Genomic DNA, 20,958 nt, shown 5'->3' with positions numbered 1-20,958 from the left:
TAGATATCTCAGTTAAGGAATGTAGTGCTTTTCTATGTATGGGAAGAGCAAACGTCAGGGCTCACTGACATTACTCCTTTGCTGTGCACCTTAGCTGTCTAGGGCCAGTATCCTGTGCTTCCCATCCTGAGTCTCCTCTGGGGGTGGCTATAGAAGCTGAGGACCTGTCAGCGAGCAGCCTGCTTGTCTCCATCCTGAGCTCCCTCTGACTCACATTCGGGAGTGGCGGGGGTGGTGCTGATGGCTGACGGCTGCAGTGTCCTTTGTTGATATAGCAGGCAACATTTTCATCCACTTGACTTTCTGTTAACTTCCCAACAAAAAGATCACTGATACCCATGCTCCTTTCACAGCCTCACCTTTGCTACCCTCAGTGTGGTCCCTGCCCTTCTAACAGGCTCCCTGAGGGTGCTGGGTGTACACCTCAGGCCACTCCAGACCACTGACTCTGGATCTGCATTTTCACAAGATACCCGGGGATTTGTATGCACTTTAAAGTTTGAGAAGGATTATTATAAGCAGTCACCAGAGGTGACAAGGACAGGCCCCCAGCCTCTCATAGGACAGACAGAGGATGCCTTGGGAGGAAAATCCTCTTCCTCCCATCCTCTCTTCTTCCTTGTAAATGGTTCTCAGCTGCAGATGAGTAGTTGTTACGAGGAGCAGGCTGCTCTAGGCATGTAGTGTACGAGACCAGGGATGCTGCTAACATCCTGCAGTGCACAGGAACCCCCTCCCCCAGGAAGTACCAGCTCGAAATGTTATGCAGACGCATCTAGTTCACGCTGGGTGCTCCAGGAAATCAGGTCCCCATGAAGGGGACCAATCGGGCTGTCGGTGAAGGCACAACTCCTCTAGTGCAGCATCCTCTCCTGGGCTGACTGGATACTGAGCCTGGCAGAAGAGAAAGTCTGTGCTTTATTTGGTTTGGGGATCCTAGAATCAGGTGTGCATAAAACATCCCTTAACGTGAAAGTGTTACCCTCACTCTGCAGCATAGATCTATTCAAGTGCAGTGAAAGCCGAGCCCTTGCCACCCTCCGAGCACGGAAGCTCTAACGTCACTGACTCCCACAGCCCTCTCCCTGTAACACTGGATCCCCAGAGCCTGGGCCAATGGCCACACTCAGGGGAAGGGGTGCGAATCCTGGATGCTTTGGGAAGTCTTCATTGTTATCAATGAGTTATTCTGTAAGTGCACAAAGTGTGTCTGCAGGCATCAGGGTGAAAAGGACCATGAGTAAATTCAAAAGAAATGGGCAGAAGGGGAGAAAGACCCACCTGCCCGACTGTAAAACAAAGTTCTCTGAAAAAATAGCAGAGCACCGTGCTTGTGGTGTCGAGAGTAAAAGTAAGTCAGGTACGCCTATAGTAAAGCGCTCAACTTCCGTAATGGCAGAATCCCAGTGTGCCCGTCGTGAGTCCGTAAAACATTCGGACGTTTGTCCCACCCAGGAATAGATGGTGAGATATTTTCAACAACAGAACTAATACTTGCTTTGGTTGTATTCATTGCAAGGACCTTAACAGATAGTAAAGATACAAGGGTTGCTCCCACATGTTGCATTTTTACCTCACACTCAAACTCAGCCTACTGTTTGGAGATTTAATTTTAGTAATCTCGAATGAAATAACGTATGCTAATTTAAGCACTGATTAAGCACTGATTTGAGGGAAAAGAAGGTCATAGTTCAAGGGAACCGTGAAACTCTCAAAATTAGTACCTGATTGAAACTGAGCAAAGTTTTTGAAACTGCGGACATCTGAGGGACTAGTGTGACTTTAAATGAGCAGCTGGCCAAGGCCAGGGCAGCCCCCTGGCCCACTTCCTCCTAGAGCCCAGGGTCTCGCAGACCCATCCCTACCGACATCCAGGGAACACGTTTGAAATGAAGTCAACTGGTTTTTTAAGAAATAGTTAGATGGTCACAAAGGTCATGTTTTCTGTCTGGGATGGAGTCTAACAGGTTCATCTCTCAAACCAAAAATGAGAAGCAGAGTGCTAGACTAATCTCTGCAGGCCCCAACAAACAGCCAAGGTCATGTTCTCTTTCTGCTGAGGCCAGTGGCTTTATTTGAGAAGTCAGAGGCCAAACCAGATGGCCTACAAGTTCTGCCCTTGGGAGAAGTCATCCTTTTCCCCTCTGCAGCTCCATTAGTCTGCTTTCCCACCTCACAGACTGCGGAGGTGGGGAGGGCATTGCAGAACATGTTAGCTCCAGCCCACAGCCATCTCCTTCCTCTGGGGATTCCTGATGAATCCGCATCGCTGAGCTGGCCAATACTTGAGTCCACATCCAGACTGGGATGTCACGACTATTTATAAATGGTTGGGCTGTGCTCCTGGGGGAGCTGCTCAGCAGAAATGCCCAACGTCACCCCTCTGAGCTTAACCTGGCGAAGGCGTGGATGGGAAGCATTTTGTGGGCACGTCTCTGTGGCCAGTGCCTCCCATGTTGACACCCAGCAACTGAGCTGTCAACTGTGATCATGTCCAGAAGTGTCACGATTATGCCAAAAGTCTACCAGGTTAGTCTGTGAAGGGGGTGGCCTTAATACCTACCAGTCTCAGAATACTTTTGCAAGCATTCTACACAGTTCTGGGGCCCAGTGGCTTTTTTGGTGGAGTCTCCTGAGCTGAATTTATTCACAGCTGTTAACCCTCAGGCAGGAGATTTTACCAATTTCCTCGTGGCTGGCTCCTGAGCCCAGCTCCACCGCTGGGCAGGCAGAGTCTTGTAGCCAGTGAGCCAGGCAGCTGGCAGGGCTATATGCTAACTCAGAATCCCAGCTCCTGCTCTGAGTCCCTGTCTGTGACAGGCTCTGGTCTCCTGTTTGTGCCTGGGCTGAAGCTGGGCACATTCCCACGGCTGCCGCCCCCAGATTCACTTGCCTCCCTCACCTCTTCTGGCTGTAGGACAGACCAGATCTTTCTGGATCCGCTACAGCAGGAAGGAACTTAGAGCACCCAGCAGTGGGCAGACCCCTTAGGCACCATGGAAACAGCCTTCTTCTCAGTTGGAGAGGAGGACATTCTGAGGGTGGGCTTCATGGGGTCTTGACTGACGATGCGCTCTAGGATTCTGCTGTTCTAGCAGTAAGCACTCTATCATGTAGGATATATCTACCTTCTGCACGCCCAGTGGCAAGCCTTGTACCCGTCATGTCTGGCCCCCACCACACCCAGAATCCCGTGGTACACATGGATGTGGGGCGTCAGTGCAGGGGGAGCAGACGGGGGAGATGTAAGTCCAGAGGGGATAAAGGACACTGAAGATCTGGAGCCTCTTAGCTCTGCTCCAGGCCGGGGCAAAGGGCATCCCTCTGTCTGGTGTGAAGTGTGTCTGACGAGGTGCGGCTGCTTAAGTGCAATGGTGCCCCTGGCCCATGGAGCCTCCTGTGCCCTCAGGCCTACCTGGTGAAGCGAGGGATCTCATCGTTGATGTTCACAATGTTCACCTGGAGCGCCGTGGAGGCTTGGAGCCCTTGGCTGTCTCTGACTTCCACGATGAGATGGTAACTGTCAGGAAACACCCCAAGTCAGGGAGTCAGGCTTTGCTGACACTACCTCACATTGAGGGGGGCGGAATGGGGTGGAGGGAGGGAGGAAAGCATCTGTCCCCTTTCTGGCCATCCCCCTCCATCTGCCCCTCCATCTGCCCCTGCAGAGTCAGACCTGCTGAGTGCCCCCTCCTTTCCCGTCCCTAACACCCACCCTCTACTCCTCATCCCGGAGTTATCATTCATGGCCATCATCTCTTCCCTGCCTACCGGGTTGCATTCTACCCCTGACCTTCCCCACGCTATCCCTGCAAAGTACCCAGTACACCCATGGAAGGAAACACAGGCTGCCGTGGATTAAGAAACTAGTCCTGGTCTCACATCCAGTGAAGAGCTCAGAGCCAAACCTGGGTTGAACCTCAGCCTCTCCTCCCCTCTTTCCTCAGAGGCCTGCTCGCCTCCGCCCTTCTGCTCTGATGTGGGCAAACAGCTCTGAAGGCTGCCTCTGAGGCTGTCCTCCAGATGCTTCGGGGCCCTCTCCCACGTCTTCGTTGTTGTGATCCGGAGATGAATATTTCAGACAGGGAAGAAGGCCTCCCAGATAATTGCTTTTCTCCCTGTTCCTCTTTGGAGCTCACTGTCCTCTAACCCTAGCAGTCAGGCAGAATCCTAGAGCACAGACCTCTCAGGGCCTCCCCAGCTGCCCTCAGGCTGCACTCCGCCTGCTCCCTGACCCTCAGGTAAAAGGTACTTCAAGCCAGGTCATCGGCAAAAGCTACCTGCTGTGTCCAGCTTCAAAGTCAAATTCTGTCGTGGAGGAGAGAGTTCCATTAGCAGATACTCTGAAACTGTTTGAAGGAGAAATCAGGAAATACTAAAAAACAAGGGGAAAAAATAAAACTGAGCAGATCCATGCATCTTTTCCCAGGAGATCAGTTTGTTCGGGTCCCATTTTATATCCATGGCCCCATGGAACATTTTTTTATATGTCTGTTTTTATTGACGTATAGTCAGTTTACAATGTTGTGTCAATTTCTGGCATACAGCACAATGCTTCACTCGTACATGAACATACATATATTCCTTTTCATATTCTTTTTCACCATAAGTTACTACAAGATATTGAATAGAGTTCCCTGTGCTATACAGTATAAACTTGTTGTTTATTGGATTTTGTGAGAATCCTCCTGTATTTCAAAGTGAGAGACACTCTGCAAGAGTTCAGTAGGTGTTCTGTGCGATTCAGTGGGTTTGCAGATGTAATTCTTGGTGTATTTGTGGGAGAGGATGAGCTGTAATTCTCTCTACTCCACCATCTTGGCTTAACCCCGCCCTCCGTGGAACATTTTTGTTCAACCCCCACTCCGTGGAATATTTTTGATGTAGCAGGATGAGACCCAAATTGGCAGTTCTTGGACCTCATGGTTCTTGATTCAAGAAGGTTCTGAATCAGTTGGTCTGAGCCTCTGACTCTGATCAGCCGCACCCTGAGAAGCTGGTCACTGGATCGTTCAATTACAGAATGATCCCCTGCTTATAAGTTCAGTCTCCTTATTTTTGTCACTGTATTCTCACTTCTGTGTCCTAGGACAACTTCAAGCTTTGCTTCTATGTCTTGGCTTTAACTAACACTGTTTCAACACAGCTCCCATGCATTAGGAAATAGGACAGTCCTAAAGCAAATACAAGTCGGTCTCTTCTCTGAAAAGAACTCAGGATATAACGGGGTGCAAAAATATTCACAAGCATCACTCATTGAAATGATGAAAGGGAAAGGGAAAGAGAAACGTGTGAAAGAGAAGGAAACTTAGCGGGGCCTAACTTTCAAGTTGGAGCTGGTTTGGGGATACAGAAGAGCTCTTTAACATCTGATCTCAGGGTCGTGTCCTCTGGTCAAGTCTTCACATATCTTGGAGAGTTGAGAGTCTTTGTCCTCCTTGGTTCCAGTGCCCAGCCCAGCTCTCTTGTGGACCTCTTGCCCAACATCACTTGCTCTAATGGGAACACAGGCTTATTTGCACAACCCACTGAGGGCCGGCCCAGAGGAGGCCCAGCCCTATCCATCCACAGGTACCCAACAGGATTGCTTCTGGGCTCCCATGATGGAGTCAAGAAGCAAGGGACGGCCCTGGATCAGGAGAGCTGAGTCCCAGTTCTGGGTCTCACCTCAGGACCTGGGACAAGTCCCTTCCTTGCCTGTAATTTAGAGATGAGACCACCAACGGCTCCTCTGTGTTATCGTGAGTATTAAATTAGAATGCACGCCGTAAAATGCGAAGTGCTGCAGCCACACGTGAGGCTTACGTATTTATAGCCATTTATTCCAAAGGGCTTTAAGAGTAGCAGGTTTCATTATTTCCCACTGGGATGAGGGATGATCTCTGGATCAGATCATAAGTGGAGGTTTTGCAACAGAGCCACAGCCCCTGAAGTCTAGAATCAAAGGAAACGCCAGCCAAGCTTTCCAACCCAGTGATTTGCTGTGTTGTGATGGCAGCTGGGCTCCCCATGGAGAAGAGAGAATACACAGAAAATAGATGAAAGCTTTCCTTTGGGGCCAATATAAGATTTTTAAACCATTTTTTAAAAGTGTTTACTTTCTGTTTATTATTTAATAACATATTTCTAGTTGTAATGAACATATTTTAACACAAAAATTGTGAAAGATAGAAAAGTATAAAAAAGAAACTCAATATTAGTCACCTGTAAAATCTCTCCATTTTCATGAATAGCCTTCTGTTCTTTTCTATGCAAACATACACCCTCCAAAAAATTGAGGTGGTGTTCTAAGCAAAATTGTAGTATTTTGTCCTTTTTATTTATAGCTTGAGAATTTGCCCATGTTCTTAAATCTTACTTCACAGTCTGGTTGGGTAATGATGACATGACATTCTACTGTAAGGGCTTATTTTCCTAAGTCTTTCTTGCTGGTCACTTAGATGCTCTCAACTGATTTTTTAGAAGAAATATTTGGGCAATACCAAAAAGCACCCTTCTCCCCCCTCCCCAAATTGTATGAGCAACTTGGCAGCGCTCAAAGGTGTGATGTTTAAATCCCAAGCGCCCCACCAACTCTCCAGCTCACTGCCTGGGCCTGAAACTGGAGCACACAGAGCTGTTCTGGCTCTGTGAGAGAATCCTCCCACATCCACAGATCAGAGGCCCGAGCTGGATGGACGGGAATGGCAGGGTTGATAGACCCCTGGGGGCATTTACTATATACACCTGAATCCGGAAGCCTTTCCCTCTGTGTTTTGAAATGCTCTAGAAGATAGGTCCCCAGATCCAGTTGGTCCCAAACAGTAGAAAATCTTGGGATACAGAGATGAGAGACAGCCCTGGTCTCCAAAAGATGAGGGTCAACTGGAGGAACGTACAAAGGAGATGGGGGACAGGTGCTCCAGGAGGGATAACTATAGGATATGATAGGAGCAGAGAAGGAGGACTCTTAGACCCATCTGGAACAAGAGTCACAAATGGGGGCAGTTGAGTGAAGTGTGGTGGTTCTGGAGCTCGACTGCTGAATCCAAGTCCTGGTTCCCCCACTTTCCAGCTGTGAGAACTTGTGCAACAAAGAGGAGTAACAGGGCCCCATGGGGTGAGCATGTCGAGTTCTAGAAGAGTGCCTAGCAGTGGTAAGCCCTCCGTATGTGTTAACGACTACTGTCCAGTTAGATTGTGAAGGAAAAGGGCTTCATTTTACTCACTGCTGTATCCTTATGCCTAACACATAGTAGATGCTCAATAAGGGTTTGTTCAGTGTTAAATACTGGGGCTTTCTTCTCGCCCATTTCCCATCTGAGACGAGTGTGTTCCCACCTTAAAGAATCTTAAAACAAAAGGCAACATCAACAATCTTGCCAACCTTTTTAAAAAATCTGTTTTGATCTGGTAATGCTAGACGTGGTTATGAAACCTTCCCCAGCTCTGCCTACAGTCTCAGCAAGCAAGAAAAAAGAAACAGCAGCAGACAGAAAGGGCAAAGAACTGTAGAATTGGAACATGGGGAATTTCTTTTAAATTTTTATTAAGAGGCTGATTTCCTGGAATCCTGATTTTTCTTTTTCTTTCAGAGCCAGGCTAATTTCCCTTATCCCTGAGCCTACGAGCTTGTGTTAATGGGAATAGCAGTTTTGTACTCAGAAAGGAGATAATATCCATAGACAAAAATCTTGTGTCATGTGGCCATTTGCCAGAGACTCAGCAAAGCTTTTTGTAAAACCTGGCATTCTCTCGCCTTTTTAAAGGCTTGTTTAATCAAAGCTGCTCCCTTGATATTCATTCTTGGAAAACAGAAATTAAATAGAATGAAAAGCAATGGCCACCCCTCTCTGCTCCAGGACTGACTAAGAAAAGTCCTGAGTAATCAGATGAATGCGGTGAACAAATGCTTGTCAGACAAGCGCTCCAGCCTCCCCACTGGGAATATTCCTTTAACACCACCCCAGGTTTCTCTATTTGCAGCCTCTTGGCAGCTACGTTTTGCTCAGGAACATAGAGCTTCAGGGTGGCGGCTTCCTGCTCCATTCATCCTTTATTGCGCCATTGGTGCCGGGAGAGAGGAGGCTGCTAGGGAGCTGGCCCAGTTTCCTGGAATGTCAGGCTCCCCAGGGAGGGCCCACCACCTCCAGCCGGCTCCCCACTGTAGTCAGAGTCACGTGCGAATAATGATTCAACCTGTGCTGGTTTGCAGCCTGCCTTGGAATCAAGCAGCAAGAATTCAGCCTCCCAGGTTGTAGGAACAGAGCAGTCAACTTCTAGGGGCCAAGTTTCTAGAGGGATGGAAGGACCCTTATTCCTTACAAGTCCAGGCAGTGCCAGTGACTCTACAAGCCACTGAGAGCACACCTCCCAGCCCACCGAGAGGGCCCAGACACCACAGCATCTTCCAATCTGGCCTGAGCAAGTTATAAATATGACACCATGGTCCTATTATTTTTCAGTGTAAGCTGAATATTTTATCAAAGCCTCAGTTCCTCTCTTTCCCCCTTTCCACCCCAAACCAGCTCAGAAGTAGGAGACGGGGATGGGGTGTGAAAGGCACCTAGGACTGAAAAAACAACTACTATCAAAAAAAAACCCTACTGTAAACCATTAACTTGCCTGTGCTCGGCTTGTGTATGTATTGTTACATGAGTGAGCTAGATGGGTTATAGGTATTTGTTTTTAAGAAGAGCCACATTTATATTATTTTTTAAATTGAAGGATAGTTGATTTACAATGGGTTAGTTTCTGTCGTATAGCAAAGTGATTCAGTTATATATATATATTCTTTTTCATATTAGTTTCCATTATAGTTTATTACAAGGTATTGAATATAGTTCCCTGTGCTGTACAGTAGGATCTTGTTATTTATCTATGTTGTATATAGTATTTTGTACCTGGTAATCCCAAACTCCTAATTTGTCCTTCCCCCTAACCTTTTCCCATTTGGTAACTGTAAGTTTGTTTTCTATGTCTGTGAGTCTTGTTTCTGTTTTGTAAATAAGTTTATTTGTATCATATTTTAGATTCTACATATAAGTGATATTATATGATATTTGTCTTTCTCTGACTTATTCACTTGTGAAGTGAAGTATGATCATCTCTAGGTCCATCCTTGTTGCTGCAAATGGCATTATTTTCTGCTTTTTTATGGCTGAGTAGTATTGCATTGTGTATATATACCACATCTTCTTTATCCATTCATCTTTCAATGGACATTTAGGTTGCTTCCATGTCTTGGCTATTGTATATAGTGCTGCTGTGAACATTGCAGTGCATGTATCTTGTTGAATTAGAATTTTCTCCAGATATATGCCCAGGAGTGGGATTGCTGGATCATGTTGGTAATTCTATTTTTAATTTTTTAAGGAACCTCCATACTGCTTTCCATAGTGGCTGTACCAATTTTCTTTCCCACCAGCAGTGTAGGAGGGTTCCCTTTTCTCCACACCCTGTCCAGCATTTAAGAAGAGCCACATTTATAAATGCAAAATGCCATAGATATGCAATCCTCTACTGGTGAAGTTGCAGATCCTATCCTCTTGTGTTCTGTCAGTCTTTATCTGTAATCAGACTGGGTCCTGTTCTTTGGGTCTTTGTTCTTCACTAATGTTAAGGACAATTATCCCCTTCTGTTTGAGAAAGTGTCTCTCCCAACATATGAATAGTCATCACTAGTGGTGTATTTGGATTGGGAATTGTCCAGTATCACTGCTTTTTCCTTTCTTGAGCATTTTCATAAGAACCTGGAGTAGAAAGCATTTTGCAAAGACTTCTGGTGGTGACTCCTAAGTTAGGCAGATGTAGGGGGGTCGGCGAACAGGGAGCGTGTGTGTGTGTGTGTGTGTGCACGTGTGCACGCAGGTGCACCTGTGGTTGGGAGTGGAGGTGCATGGGGAACAGGGAAGGCTTCATCACTCAGGAAAGAAAGGGGCAAGACACCAAAGACAATTTGCCATAACAGGGTAGTAGGGAATGAGCAGGAGTTGGGTGAAGATCCCTTGGTTCTCATTGGCATTACCTGGCCCAGAGAAGGACCTGAGTTCCTGCCCTCACCATGAAATAGGGAGTTGATCAAGGGACCTGAAAAGTCCCAGCCAGTCAAGACCAGCACAGGACGATCACTTTACTCCTGGGAAGATTCAAAGTCCTGCCACTTCTCCCAGCCATGAGCAAGACGGAAGCTGAGAGAAAATTACTTCCCCTGTTGCCCTCCTGGTAGCCCAGCTGGTAGCAAGGTTATTGGTCTTTGAATTTCATCCTTTGTCTGTCCTGGTGAAGACAAAGCACATTTCACTTTTAAAAAAAGTTCTTCCCTAATGGAAAGGCCAAGAGAAAGCACCTGAATGGAGGAATTGCTGCACTAGATCACTTTGCCTCCAGCTGCGAAACTGATTAACGTCCTTAGAGTCTCCAAGGAGGCTTTGCTACAGTCATGGTGGCTATTTCCAAGCAGACGGGCTGGGATAGGGGAGGGTGGGTTGGGGGAATCCCATAGAGCCTCCTTCAGGAGGTGGGGAAGGGGAGGGAAGAAATGCCAGTAAGTATAATTATTCACATACAGACCATCCTGCACGTCTTTGTGTCCCAATGCTTGCATCTGAGCCTGCTCCACCTGCACCCATCACAACACAGAGGATGCAGGGGTAGCGGAGCGGATGCTGGCCTCAGCCACACGTCCAACACAGAAGCCACCAGCCACAGGCACCTGTGTCTGTGGACCATTTGCACCCTGGCTGGTCCAAAAGGAGATGAGCTGTCAGTGTGAAAAACTCCCAAGTCCGAAGACTTACTATGAAAAAAGGATGTCAAATATCTCATTCATCGTTTTTATGTTGCTTATACATCAAAATGATAATAGCTTGCATATACTGAGTTGAACTATATTAAAATGAATTCCACCTGTTTTGTTTTACCTTTTTAATTGGCTAGTCAAACATTTAACGTTACATATGCAGCACTCATTTCTGGCTCATGGTCCAGTTCTATGGAGCACCATGGGTCCAAACAATATACAACCATGTGCTTTAAAAATGTCTTTCACAGGGAGGGAGCAAATACCAGCGGCTTCTGCATTAGCCCCAATTTTAATCTGTGACAGATACAGTTTCACTTTACGAAGCTGGATAAGGGTGGGAGGCTTTGTTGTTGTAAAGGAGTTGGGGGTTCTGGAGATGTCCTAAAGCTATTATAAAAATTTGTCTATTTATTGAAGTATAGTCGATTTACAATGTTGTGTGACTTTCTAGGGTATAGCATAGTGATCCATTTATACATGTATATATTCATCCTTCTTCCTCCAGTTGCTGCCATGAGCAAGGTGACTCCTAGAAATACCCGCCCCCCACCCAGGTAGACACAAACCAAGCCTAGGTGGCTTCCTGTACATACTTTGGTGTTTTCTTAAAGTCTCTGCTTCTTTGTTCAGGTCAGCGGTTCTCAAAGGGCAGAGTGCATCAGAATCACCTGGAAAGTTTGAGTTCCAATTCAGTATTCTACTGCAGAGTCCAGGAATTGGCATTTTTGGGGGGCATCTTAGGTATGTTCTCAGGCAGAGGCCTGGATGTCCTCTAAGAAACACTCATAAACCAGTGTTCCCAGCCTTTCTGACCAAACAGATCACCCCAGGTATCTGGCAAATATGCAGATTCCCAGGCCTATCCCAGACCCACAGAATCCAAAACTCCAAGGAGACCTGGAAAGTATGGGGAACGGTGTCTTAAAGCAATGACATAAGTGAGACAGAGAAAGACAAACACCAGATGATATCGTTTATATGTGGAATCTAAAAAATACAACAAACTAACAGAATAAAATAGAACAAAAAAGAAGCAGACTCACGGATATAGAGAATGAACTAGTGGTTACCAGTGGGGAGAGAGAAGGGAGAAGGGTAACACAGGGGTAGGGAGTTAAGAGGTACAAACTATTATGTATAAAATAAGCTACAGTGATATATTGTACAACACTGGGGAAATAGGCAAAATTTTATAACAATAAATGGAGTATAGCCTCTAAAAATTGTGAATCACTATATTGTACACCTGTAACTTATGTAATATTGTACATCAACTATACTTCAATTAAAAAAAAAAACAGCAATTCTCAACCCTAGCTGCTCAAGAGATCACACAGGGACTTTAAAAACCTGATGCCGGGGCCACACCCCAGGCCAAACACATCAGACTCTTTGCGGGGGTGGGGGACCCAGATCTCTGAGTCCTTCAAAGTTCCTCTGGTGGTTTCAGTTTACAGCCAAGGTTGAGAAGCACAGATTTGGTCAATAGCAAATTAACCCATCTCCTTTCTCCTTGTATGAAGCAAAATATATCATTTGGTACCCCCAAGTGGACTGAATAAAATGTCCATGTACAAAGGCCATGGCATGTTACTTCCCGAACTGTTAGTACCTTTTGCTAGCCTGAGAAACTTTCCCTCTAGATTCTGTTCACTGCTCTTGCAGCCTGGCTGTCAACTTTCTGTGCAGCTGGTAGTCCCAGCACAGGTGTTAAATACTTCATTAATGCTTTCTGCTGCAACTTGAAGTGCCCGTCCGCAAACAACTTCTGAACAAGCTGCAGAAGCTGCAGTCGGGACACCCCCACCCCCGGCCTGGTTCCAGATTCCAAACCCCTGAGGCTGCTCTCTGCCATCTTTCGATGGCATTACATTTTCTTTTAAGGGAGCAACACCTGCTGTATTTGCTCCCCACCTGGGCTGCTTCCCTTCGTCTGAAAGCGTAATGACCTGACTCACGAGGTGTTTTTGAAGGCGCCATGACCTTGTTCCTTATGCATAATTTTGGAAAGATACATTAAAAATGGAGATTTAAAAATAAATATTTTTCTTCAAAGCTGAGATGCCTTCCACTCTGCCCCCATTGCATCTTGTACTAACTTTATAGTAAAGATCTTATTGAATTATAATTATTTGGTGTAGGCATGAATGTCTCCCTTGCAGACTATAAGTTTCTTGAGGTACAAAGATGCTTCTTACTCATTTTTGTATCCAAAGAATCTAATAGAAAACCTGGCACATGGTAGATTCTTAGTGAATGTTGAAATGAATGAAGTGTTTAAGTGACGTACTATGCTTTGGGTTGCTGACTTAATCGCCATCCAAAATCCCTTTTCCCCTAGTCACCACCAAGCAACAGTGACCATAGGACACAGTTCTGGCCAATAAGAAGTAAGCAAAAGACCCCTGGGTAGGGCTTCCAGGAGGGTCTTTGTTTTCCCACCAAAAAGAGGATAAACTGGGTTGGCCTGCCCCTTTATCCTGTACCCCTTCCTGCTTTCTTTTTTTCTTCTTCCTGCCTGGAAGTTAGAGGTAAAGCCTGGAGGTAGAGCAGCCACTTTGTAATCATGAGGAAAACAAAAACAGGTCAAAGCTGGATGGAAGAGCAGAAAGATAGAAAGAGCCCAGGTTTCTGATGGTAGCAGCTGCACCAGCTGTGGACTGCTTGCCTGCTGCCTCTGGACTTCTTGTTAGGGAAGAAAAAAAAAATCCACATTCACCACTGTGGTTAAGTGTTCTGTTACTTTCAGACAAACAGATTTTGTAACTTATATAACAAGCGTTATTAATAAGCATGCATTTAAAGCATCTAGTATTACTCTTAGTGCATGGTAGGGATCCACTGTTCGCATATTAATTGCTTATTCATGCAAATAGAATCCTGGATGAATAAATGGGTTATTTGTTTGACAGAAGTATGATCCTCGTATGATAACGAACTATTCCCTAACTTAAGATGTGTCCAATAATCTTAAAACAGCTTTGTTGCAAATCCTTTAGATCATATCATATTGGTCCTGGAGTTCATTCCCAAAGCTCACTTCCTCCTATTGGAGAAAGTAGTCTCATGGGAGCTGCACATCAGGCAGCAAATGCAGAGACAGCTTTCTGGTGTTGCCAATTCCCCAAGTGTCGTATTTCGAGTATTCTCTGCTCCGTAAGGTGAGTTTGCAGGAGCGTTGCCCACTGCAAGGTTAGTCAGGTAGCATTAGCTTTGGGTTTTTTCTCTCCAACCTGGGCTGCCCAGCTGCGGTGGGTGCACACGGCCTGTTGGTGAGCAGAGCTAGGAGCCCAGGCATCCTTGCCCAGAGATAAGCTAAGAGGCTTCTTGGCCTGAGGGTTGGTGGTTACAAGAGCTCCACTTTCAGCTCCCTTAAGGGAAATGATTAAAAAGGAGAGAAGAGAGATCAGTTGTCTCAGACTGAACCATGTGCTCCAAGACCCAATCTCCTGCTTTTCTCTGGAATTCCACCTTTTCTTTGAAATTCCTGGGACTCCCTTTTAATTATTTTTAAACTTGGCTCCAAGTAGCTTGGCCTCTCTTGAAAAGAAAGTGTTAATGCCTGCCTTTGAAGTACACATTTTATGTTTATTTTTAAAATAATATAGTTGGATTTTTTGCACCTGAGAATTAAAAAACACTGAGCAATTTCGGTGTGCCGGGCACTGTGTAAGTGGCTTCACATGCATTATCTAATACTTGCAATCTCCCTGCTGTGTGGTAGGTGCTATTTTACTATTTTTTCATTTTACAGATGAAGAGATTGAAGCTCAGAGAGGTTAAGAACTTGTCCAAGATCACACAGAACCATGGCTCCACCATGGGCTGTCTCTCCAGAGCCCCCTTACCCATCCCCACCTCCCTGGTGCTCTGTGTTGCCGGTGGACATCGGATTCCTCCCACCACTGCCCAGAGCCGCCCCACTGAGACTCCAGACTTATGTGTCAAAGACAACACAGAAAAGCCCCTCTTCAGTTTGAGAAGACTTACACTGAGGGGTATGTTTCGACTTGTGTCTTCTGGATCAAAGGCCTCAACCTGGTAAACGAATCCAGGGTTTTTTCCTTCCACTATGTAGAGGTTCAGACCTGTACCAGCACCGAAAGAGGAATAAGAAACAGTTTATTAGATAAAGCAAACAAGGAATTCCCAAACCAGGACAGCCATCCACAGCCAAAGGGAGCCAAGTGTATCAGGGCTGTGGGAAAGGGGAAAGCAATGCTAAAGGCCAGAGTCAGACCTTGGTCCAGCTGGCAGGTGGACCCGTATGTGGGAATTAACAAAGTGCTAACGTTGGCCGAGCTGGTGTCAGGTCGTCATCTATTTCCTAGGCTGGGAGGTGACTAGGGTACCACTATTTGCAGGGAGAGGGTAATAAGGGCAGAGAGGTGGAAGGTAACCCCAGGTAGGGACATGCAGTGTGAGGTTCCCCATGTGCCAGCAAATTCCTCCTCCACCGAGCCAAGGTCACCCCCCAAAGTGCACTTAGCATCTCAGCAGAAATGAGTTGCTGAAATGAGAGGCCTTACAGTGGAACAGAGAGAAGATGGAAAAAGGGAGGGAAAGGGCTACAGAGGCTCAGGAAAGGGACCAAAATTGATTTCATCTGCTTCAGAGTTCTTCGCAGTCAGGGGGGTGGGAGGAGCCGGAGTGCCCCTGAGCACCTCCAGCCCTGCCCCAGGGCCGCCATCTCTTTCGGAGAATCTTCTTGAGAGATGACTGAGAATTTTAACATTCACTCACTCCTTTGGAGGCACTGTGCTGAGGATCTACATCCTTTCTCCTTTCATCTTCAGAATAGCCCTATTAAGCAAGTACAGTAATCATCTCTGCTTTACAATGAGGAAACAGGCTCAGAGAAATTGTGAGGTTGCCCAGCTGGACAGCGGTAGAATCACAATTCAAACCTGGGCCATCTTACATCTGAGCTCGAACTGACATTCACTTTTATGACTTTCGTGCTTTCACTCAAAACATATTTACTGAGTTCTTACTGGGTGCCAAACTCAGATCTATGTGCTGGGAATACAGCAGTTCCCAAAACACAAACCCTACTATTGGGAAGCCTGTGTTCTAGCAGGAAGAGGTAGATAATAAAATAGGTGAATGTTCCTGAGCAATGTTACAGAGAAAAATCAGGAAAAGGAGTATCTAGAGTTGGGTTACAATGCTCAATAGAGGGCTTCTGAAGGTTCGCTGACATTGGAGTCAGGATTCCTACAGAGATGAAGAGGAGACAGACAGATGCAGAAGAAGGGGCAGAGGAAATGGATGCAAAGATGCCGAGATGGGTGGTGCCTGGGTGACTCCCAGATGGGTGAGGAGGCCAGGACAGCTGGCCACAGCAGAGGACGTGAGGGGGAGACGTGTGTGAGAGGAGAAGGCAGTTGTTTGCTGAATCTGATGGGGCCTTAAGGAGACTCTGGCTCTTCTTTTGAGGGAGATGGGAAGCTCCTGTAGGATTTTAAGCAGAGGACTGCCTTGATTTAACGGATGTTTAACAGGATCTCTCTGGCTGCCTGCCGTATGGAGAATCGACCCTAGGGGTTGAGGACAGAGCAGGGGGCCAGTTAGGTGGCCACTGCGTTGATCCAGGCAAGCCAACGGTTGTGTAGAAGCCTGCACTGTGGTGGCAGTGGTGGAGATGCTGGCAGGGGCCGGACTCTGCATAGACTTAGAAGCCGGCAAGATTCCCTAATAGATTTGATGTTGGGTGTGAAAGACAGAGGGGAGTCGAGGATAACTGCAAGGTTTTGACCCACAAAACTGGAAGAATGGAGTTGCTGTTTAACTAAACTGGGAAAGACGAGAGAAGCAGATTTGGGCAGGGATGGTGAGGAGGGAGATGGAGTGGGAGTCAAGAGTGGTTCGGGGGCACATTAAGTCATATTCTAGCACCAATTCCAGTGTGTGTCCACTGTGGGAAAGGGGGTTCCCACACCACCACGCAATTCTCCAGCACCAGCCAGGTGTCCTACAATTCAGTTCAATTCTTACACCATCTACCCAGATACAGCGTCAGATCCACAGGTGAAGGGCTCAGTCCTGCAAGACAACCCCCACCCCTGCAGATGCCAGTCACAAGTCCAGGCAGTCACCTGTGTTTCTGACCATCTGGCTCTGGACTGGAGATTCCTACAACCCTCTCCTCAGGTTCAAATGATTTGCCAGAGTGGCTCACTCTCTTCTGAACTCAGGAAACATTTTACTTAGTGGATTATTGGTTTATAATAAAAGGATAATACTCAGGAACAGCCTATTGGAAGAGATGCATAGGGCACGGTGTGGGGGAAGGGGCAGAGAGTGCCCATGCCCCATCCAAGCACACACTCCCCAGTCTCCACATGTTCACCAACCTGGAATCTCTCTGAACCCCATCCTTCTGGCCTTTCTGGAGGCTTCATTACATAGGCATGTTTGATTAACTCATTGGCCATCGGTGATCAAGTGAACTCAGTCTCCAGCCCCTCCCCTCTCTCCAATGCCCAGCCCTCTGAGCACATGGTTGGTTCCTCTGGTGGGCAGCCCCCATCCTTAGGTGGGGTCCAAAATTCACCTCATTAATGTAACAATAACAAAAAACCTTTATCATTCTTATCACTTAGGAAATTCCAAGGGTTTTAGGATCTCTGTGCCAGGAGGGGATGAAGACCAAATATGTATTTTTTGTTCTAAATCACAACATCACAGATGTCTATTAGACATCCAGATGGAGATGCTGGGTAAGACAGGTTTTATCTGAGTCAGGAGTCCTGAGGAGGACCTGGACTGGAACAATGGGCGTGGGGGTTGTCAGTGTATGGATGGCCTTCAGCGCCCGCCATAAGCTGGGGGGAGATGGTGGAGGCAAGTTTCCCTATGCCCCAGTCCTTATATTGTCCCTACTCTGTCGCAGACCCCAGACACACACTCTCCTCAGGGGGTCAGCATCCCTGCGGAGAATGAACAAGTCAGTCAGTTGCCTGTACCCAGTGCTGAGCCTGTAATGTGCTCAGCCCAGGTTCCTCCAGAATGACCCACTTGAGGTCCCTGAGCCTCAGGTCCCTCCCCAGGCCTGGGAGAAGCCCAGGAGAAGCCACGGATGTGAAAGGCTTTGTCAACTGCTGGGCATGATTACTGGGAGTCCTGGCTGGAGGACATTTCATTTATTCCCTGCTCATTAAGCAGCTGCCTTTTCCAGGGAAGCAGCTGCTTGTTTATTTACTTTTCTGTTTCGCTCTGTCCCCCAGGGTCCTCCGTGATGCCACTGTCTGGGCTGCATCACACACCCTAGTGTATCTTACCTTTTGCCAAGTTGCCTTGAAATTCGGGCGGCTCATTCACGTCTGTTACCTGGACAGTCAGGACCTGCAGGTCAGTGACACCCACGGCATCCTTCACATAAATCTGCAAGTCAAATATGTGTGGTCCTGTTTCAAAATCTAGTTGTTCCTTCCCAGTGGTGACAACCTAAAAGCAAATGCAGAAATCTTAGTAACCATGTGAAGGAAGATCTGGTTTGCATGCATGCATTTTGCAAAGGGATATTACTAGGAATATTCCAGCATCCTGGAAACAATCTTTCACTCACTGTCAGAGGAACCGCTGGTTTTGCCGGAGTCCTTCTGACATAAACCCCATGACACTTCCCTAAAGGGACTCCTGTATGTGATGCTGCTTTTACAGGAAAGACAAACATTCAGGAGGCATTCTAGTTTCATTGATTGGAGGTGGAAAGCCCGAAAATTAGAGAACCTGTCAGTACTTGGAGTAGGCTTCTAGGCAAGTCCCTCAGCAACCCTGAAGGCAGTTGGATTTTCTCATCTTTAAGAATAAGATGCTTCACTTCCCTGGGATTGCTGTTAAGTTTCATCTTGACTCATCCCTCCCTTCTCACTTTCCCAAGGCCACAGCCAAGGATAAACAAGAGAAGGATACATCTGCAGCAATAAGAAATGATATTTACTTACACCCACAGCCATTTTGGGTTTTTGGTGCATTTCCACACTTCCTTCACTGTCAGAAACGTGTCCTCTGCACTGTAAGTGTCTTAGAGATGTGAGAGAGACACCAACAACCAGGGCCAGAGACATGTCACCAGAACCTAGATGGTTACCAGTAGGAACCCCAGTGGTCCATGGTGGGAGGGCCCTGCTGAGGCTAACTGGAGGCCAATCTGTGACCTCCCACATCTGTATACACATCCCTGCCACCAGCTTACCCCGTGGAGCTCCCAAAAGGCTCAGAGCCCTTTGCAACATCAAGGACTGAATCTCATAAATGTCTTAATTATGCTAATAGAACCTTTTGGTTATTAATGTGCTAGGGCCAGGCAGTGAGCCACTTAGTACCCTATACTGAGGACAGCACTCAGCTCCAACCCAATTTCTACCACTGGACTTTTGTGTGACCTTGGGGAAGTTACTTTAACTTTCCCTGATTTGGTTGCTACATGACTATAATTAGGTAAATAATTCTAGCCCTGGTTAAAGAGCTGAAGGATAATACAAGTTATTTAACAAAGAGCTAAATCAGGGTACTGTGGAAAATCAACGGGAAAAAGGGTCATTGTGAGCTGTGTTTAGTCAGGGGGGACTTCATGGAGGAGGTGGCAGGCATTGTGTTTGCCTTTGCAAGAGCTGGATTGATTATGAGAGAACAGGATGGCCACAGATGTGAATGAGTGTATGCAGTGGGGAGAGCACGTACAGAGAAGGGTTGAGATGGAAAATGGGATCATCCTGTCACCACTCACGAGCAGGGTCAGCCTGGTCACCACACTAGTGGAAGTGACCTGTCTCTCCACTTGGCACGGGGGAGGTGAGAGGCAGCATAACATAGGGGTCAACAGCGTAGCCTCTGGAGCCAGAATGACTGGCTTTTTTTAAAAAATTGAAGTATAGTTGATTTACAGTGTTGTGTTAGTTTCTGGTGTACACGATAGTGATTCAGATATATATATATATTCTTTTTCATATTCTTTTCCATTATAGGTTATTACAAGCTATTGAATATAGTTCCCTGTGCTATAAAGTTAGGACCTTGTTTTTTGTCTATTTTGTGTACAGTAATTTGTATCTGCTAACTCCAAACTCTTATTTTATTCCTCACCCACCTTTCCCCTTTGGTAACCATAAATTTGTTTTCTCTGTCTGTGAGTCTCTTTGTGTTTTATAAATAAGTTCATTTGTGTTATTTTTTTAGATTTCACCTATAAGTGATATCATATAGTACTTATTTTTCTCTGTCTGACTTACTTCATTTAGTATCTCTAGGTCCATCCATGTTGCTGCAAATGGCATTATTTCATTCTTTTTTATGGCTGAGTAGTATTCCATTGTGTATATATATGTAAGTGTGTGTGTATGCACACACCACAACTTCTTTATCTAGTCATCTTTTGATGGATATTTATGTTGTTTCCATGTCTTGGCTATTGTAAATAGTGCTGCTATGAACATTGGGGTGCATGTTTTGAGTTTTCTCTGGATATATGCCCAGGAGTGGAATTGCTGGATCATATTGTAGCTCTATTTTTAGTTTTGTAAGGAACTTCCATACTGTTTCTATAGTGGCTGCAGCAATTTACATTCCCACCAGCAGTGTAGGAGAGTTCCCTTTTCTCCACACTGTCTCTAGCATTTATCATTTGTGGACTTTTTAAAGATGGTCATTCTGACTGGTGTGAAGTGATACCTCATTGTAGTTTTAATTTGCATTCCTCTAATAATTAGCAGTGTTGAACATCTTTTCATGTGCCTGTTGGCCATCTATCTGTCTTCATTGGAGAAATGTCTGTTTAGTTCTTCTGCTCATTTCTCTTTTGACTGAGTTGTTTGTTTTTTTGTTAAGCCTTTGTCACAGACTGACTGGCTTTAAAGCCCAGCCTTCTCGTTACTTAAACTTTCTGTGCTTCAATTTCCTCATCTGTAAAATGGGAATAATGATAATAGCATCTGATTTCTAGGGTTGTTGTGAGGATTCTGTGAGCTGCTGAGAACACTAGCACTGAGCAAGCACTTAGCAAATGCTGACTTTTATTATCATTAGATGTCAGAGTCTGTTCAGTGAATGTATGTTCACCAGAGCCACCCCTGTCAGGTTGGTCTGCTTTGCTTCCTGATTTATACCCTAGCTTCCAGCTAACTAAGCCTGCAGCCCCCTCCTGAACCCCACATTTGCTGATCCTTCATCAC

The 20,958-nt window shown here is 46.1% G+C and overlaps 1 protein-coding gene across 1 annotated transcript in view; it reads right to left on the bottom strand.

The window, feature by feature from the left end:
* The window catches only part of CDHR3 (cadherin related family member 3), a 63,235-nt gene that overhangs the window by 30,086 nt on the left and 12,191 nt on the right, over window positions 1-20,958 (bottom strand). Inside the window, exons 3-6 of the mRNA XM_074366619.1 lie at window positions 18,067-18,232; window positions 14,774-14,871; window positions 4,281-4,375; window positions 3,416-3,520 (exon numbers count right to left, since the gene is read on the bottom strand). Of these exons, the coding sequence (XP_074222720.1) occupies window positions 3,416-3,520; window positions 4,281-4,375; window positions 14,774-14,871; window positions 18,067-18,232 (464 nt within the window). The remainder of the gene's footprint in view (window positions 1-3,415; window positions 3,521-4,280; window positions 4,376-14,773; window positions 14,872-18,066; window positions 18,233-20,958) is intronic.

This window comes from Camelus bactrianus, chromosome 7 (genome assembly GCF_048773025.1).
Source record: "Camelus bactrianus isolate YW-2024 breed Bactrian camel chromosome 7, ASM4877302v1, whole genome shotgun sequence".
Classification (NCBI taxonomy): Eukaryota; Metazoa; Chordata; class Mammalia; order Artiodactyla; family Camelidae; genus Camelus; species Camelus bactrianus.
Note: the sequence above shows the minus strand (reverse complement) of the source record. Positions and strands in the feature narration are given on the sequence as shown.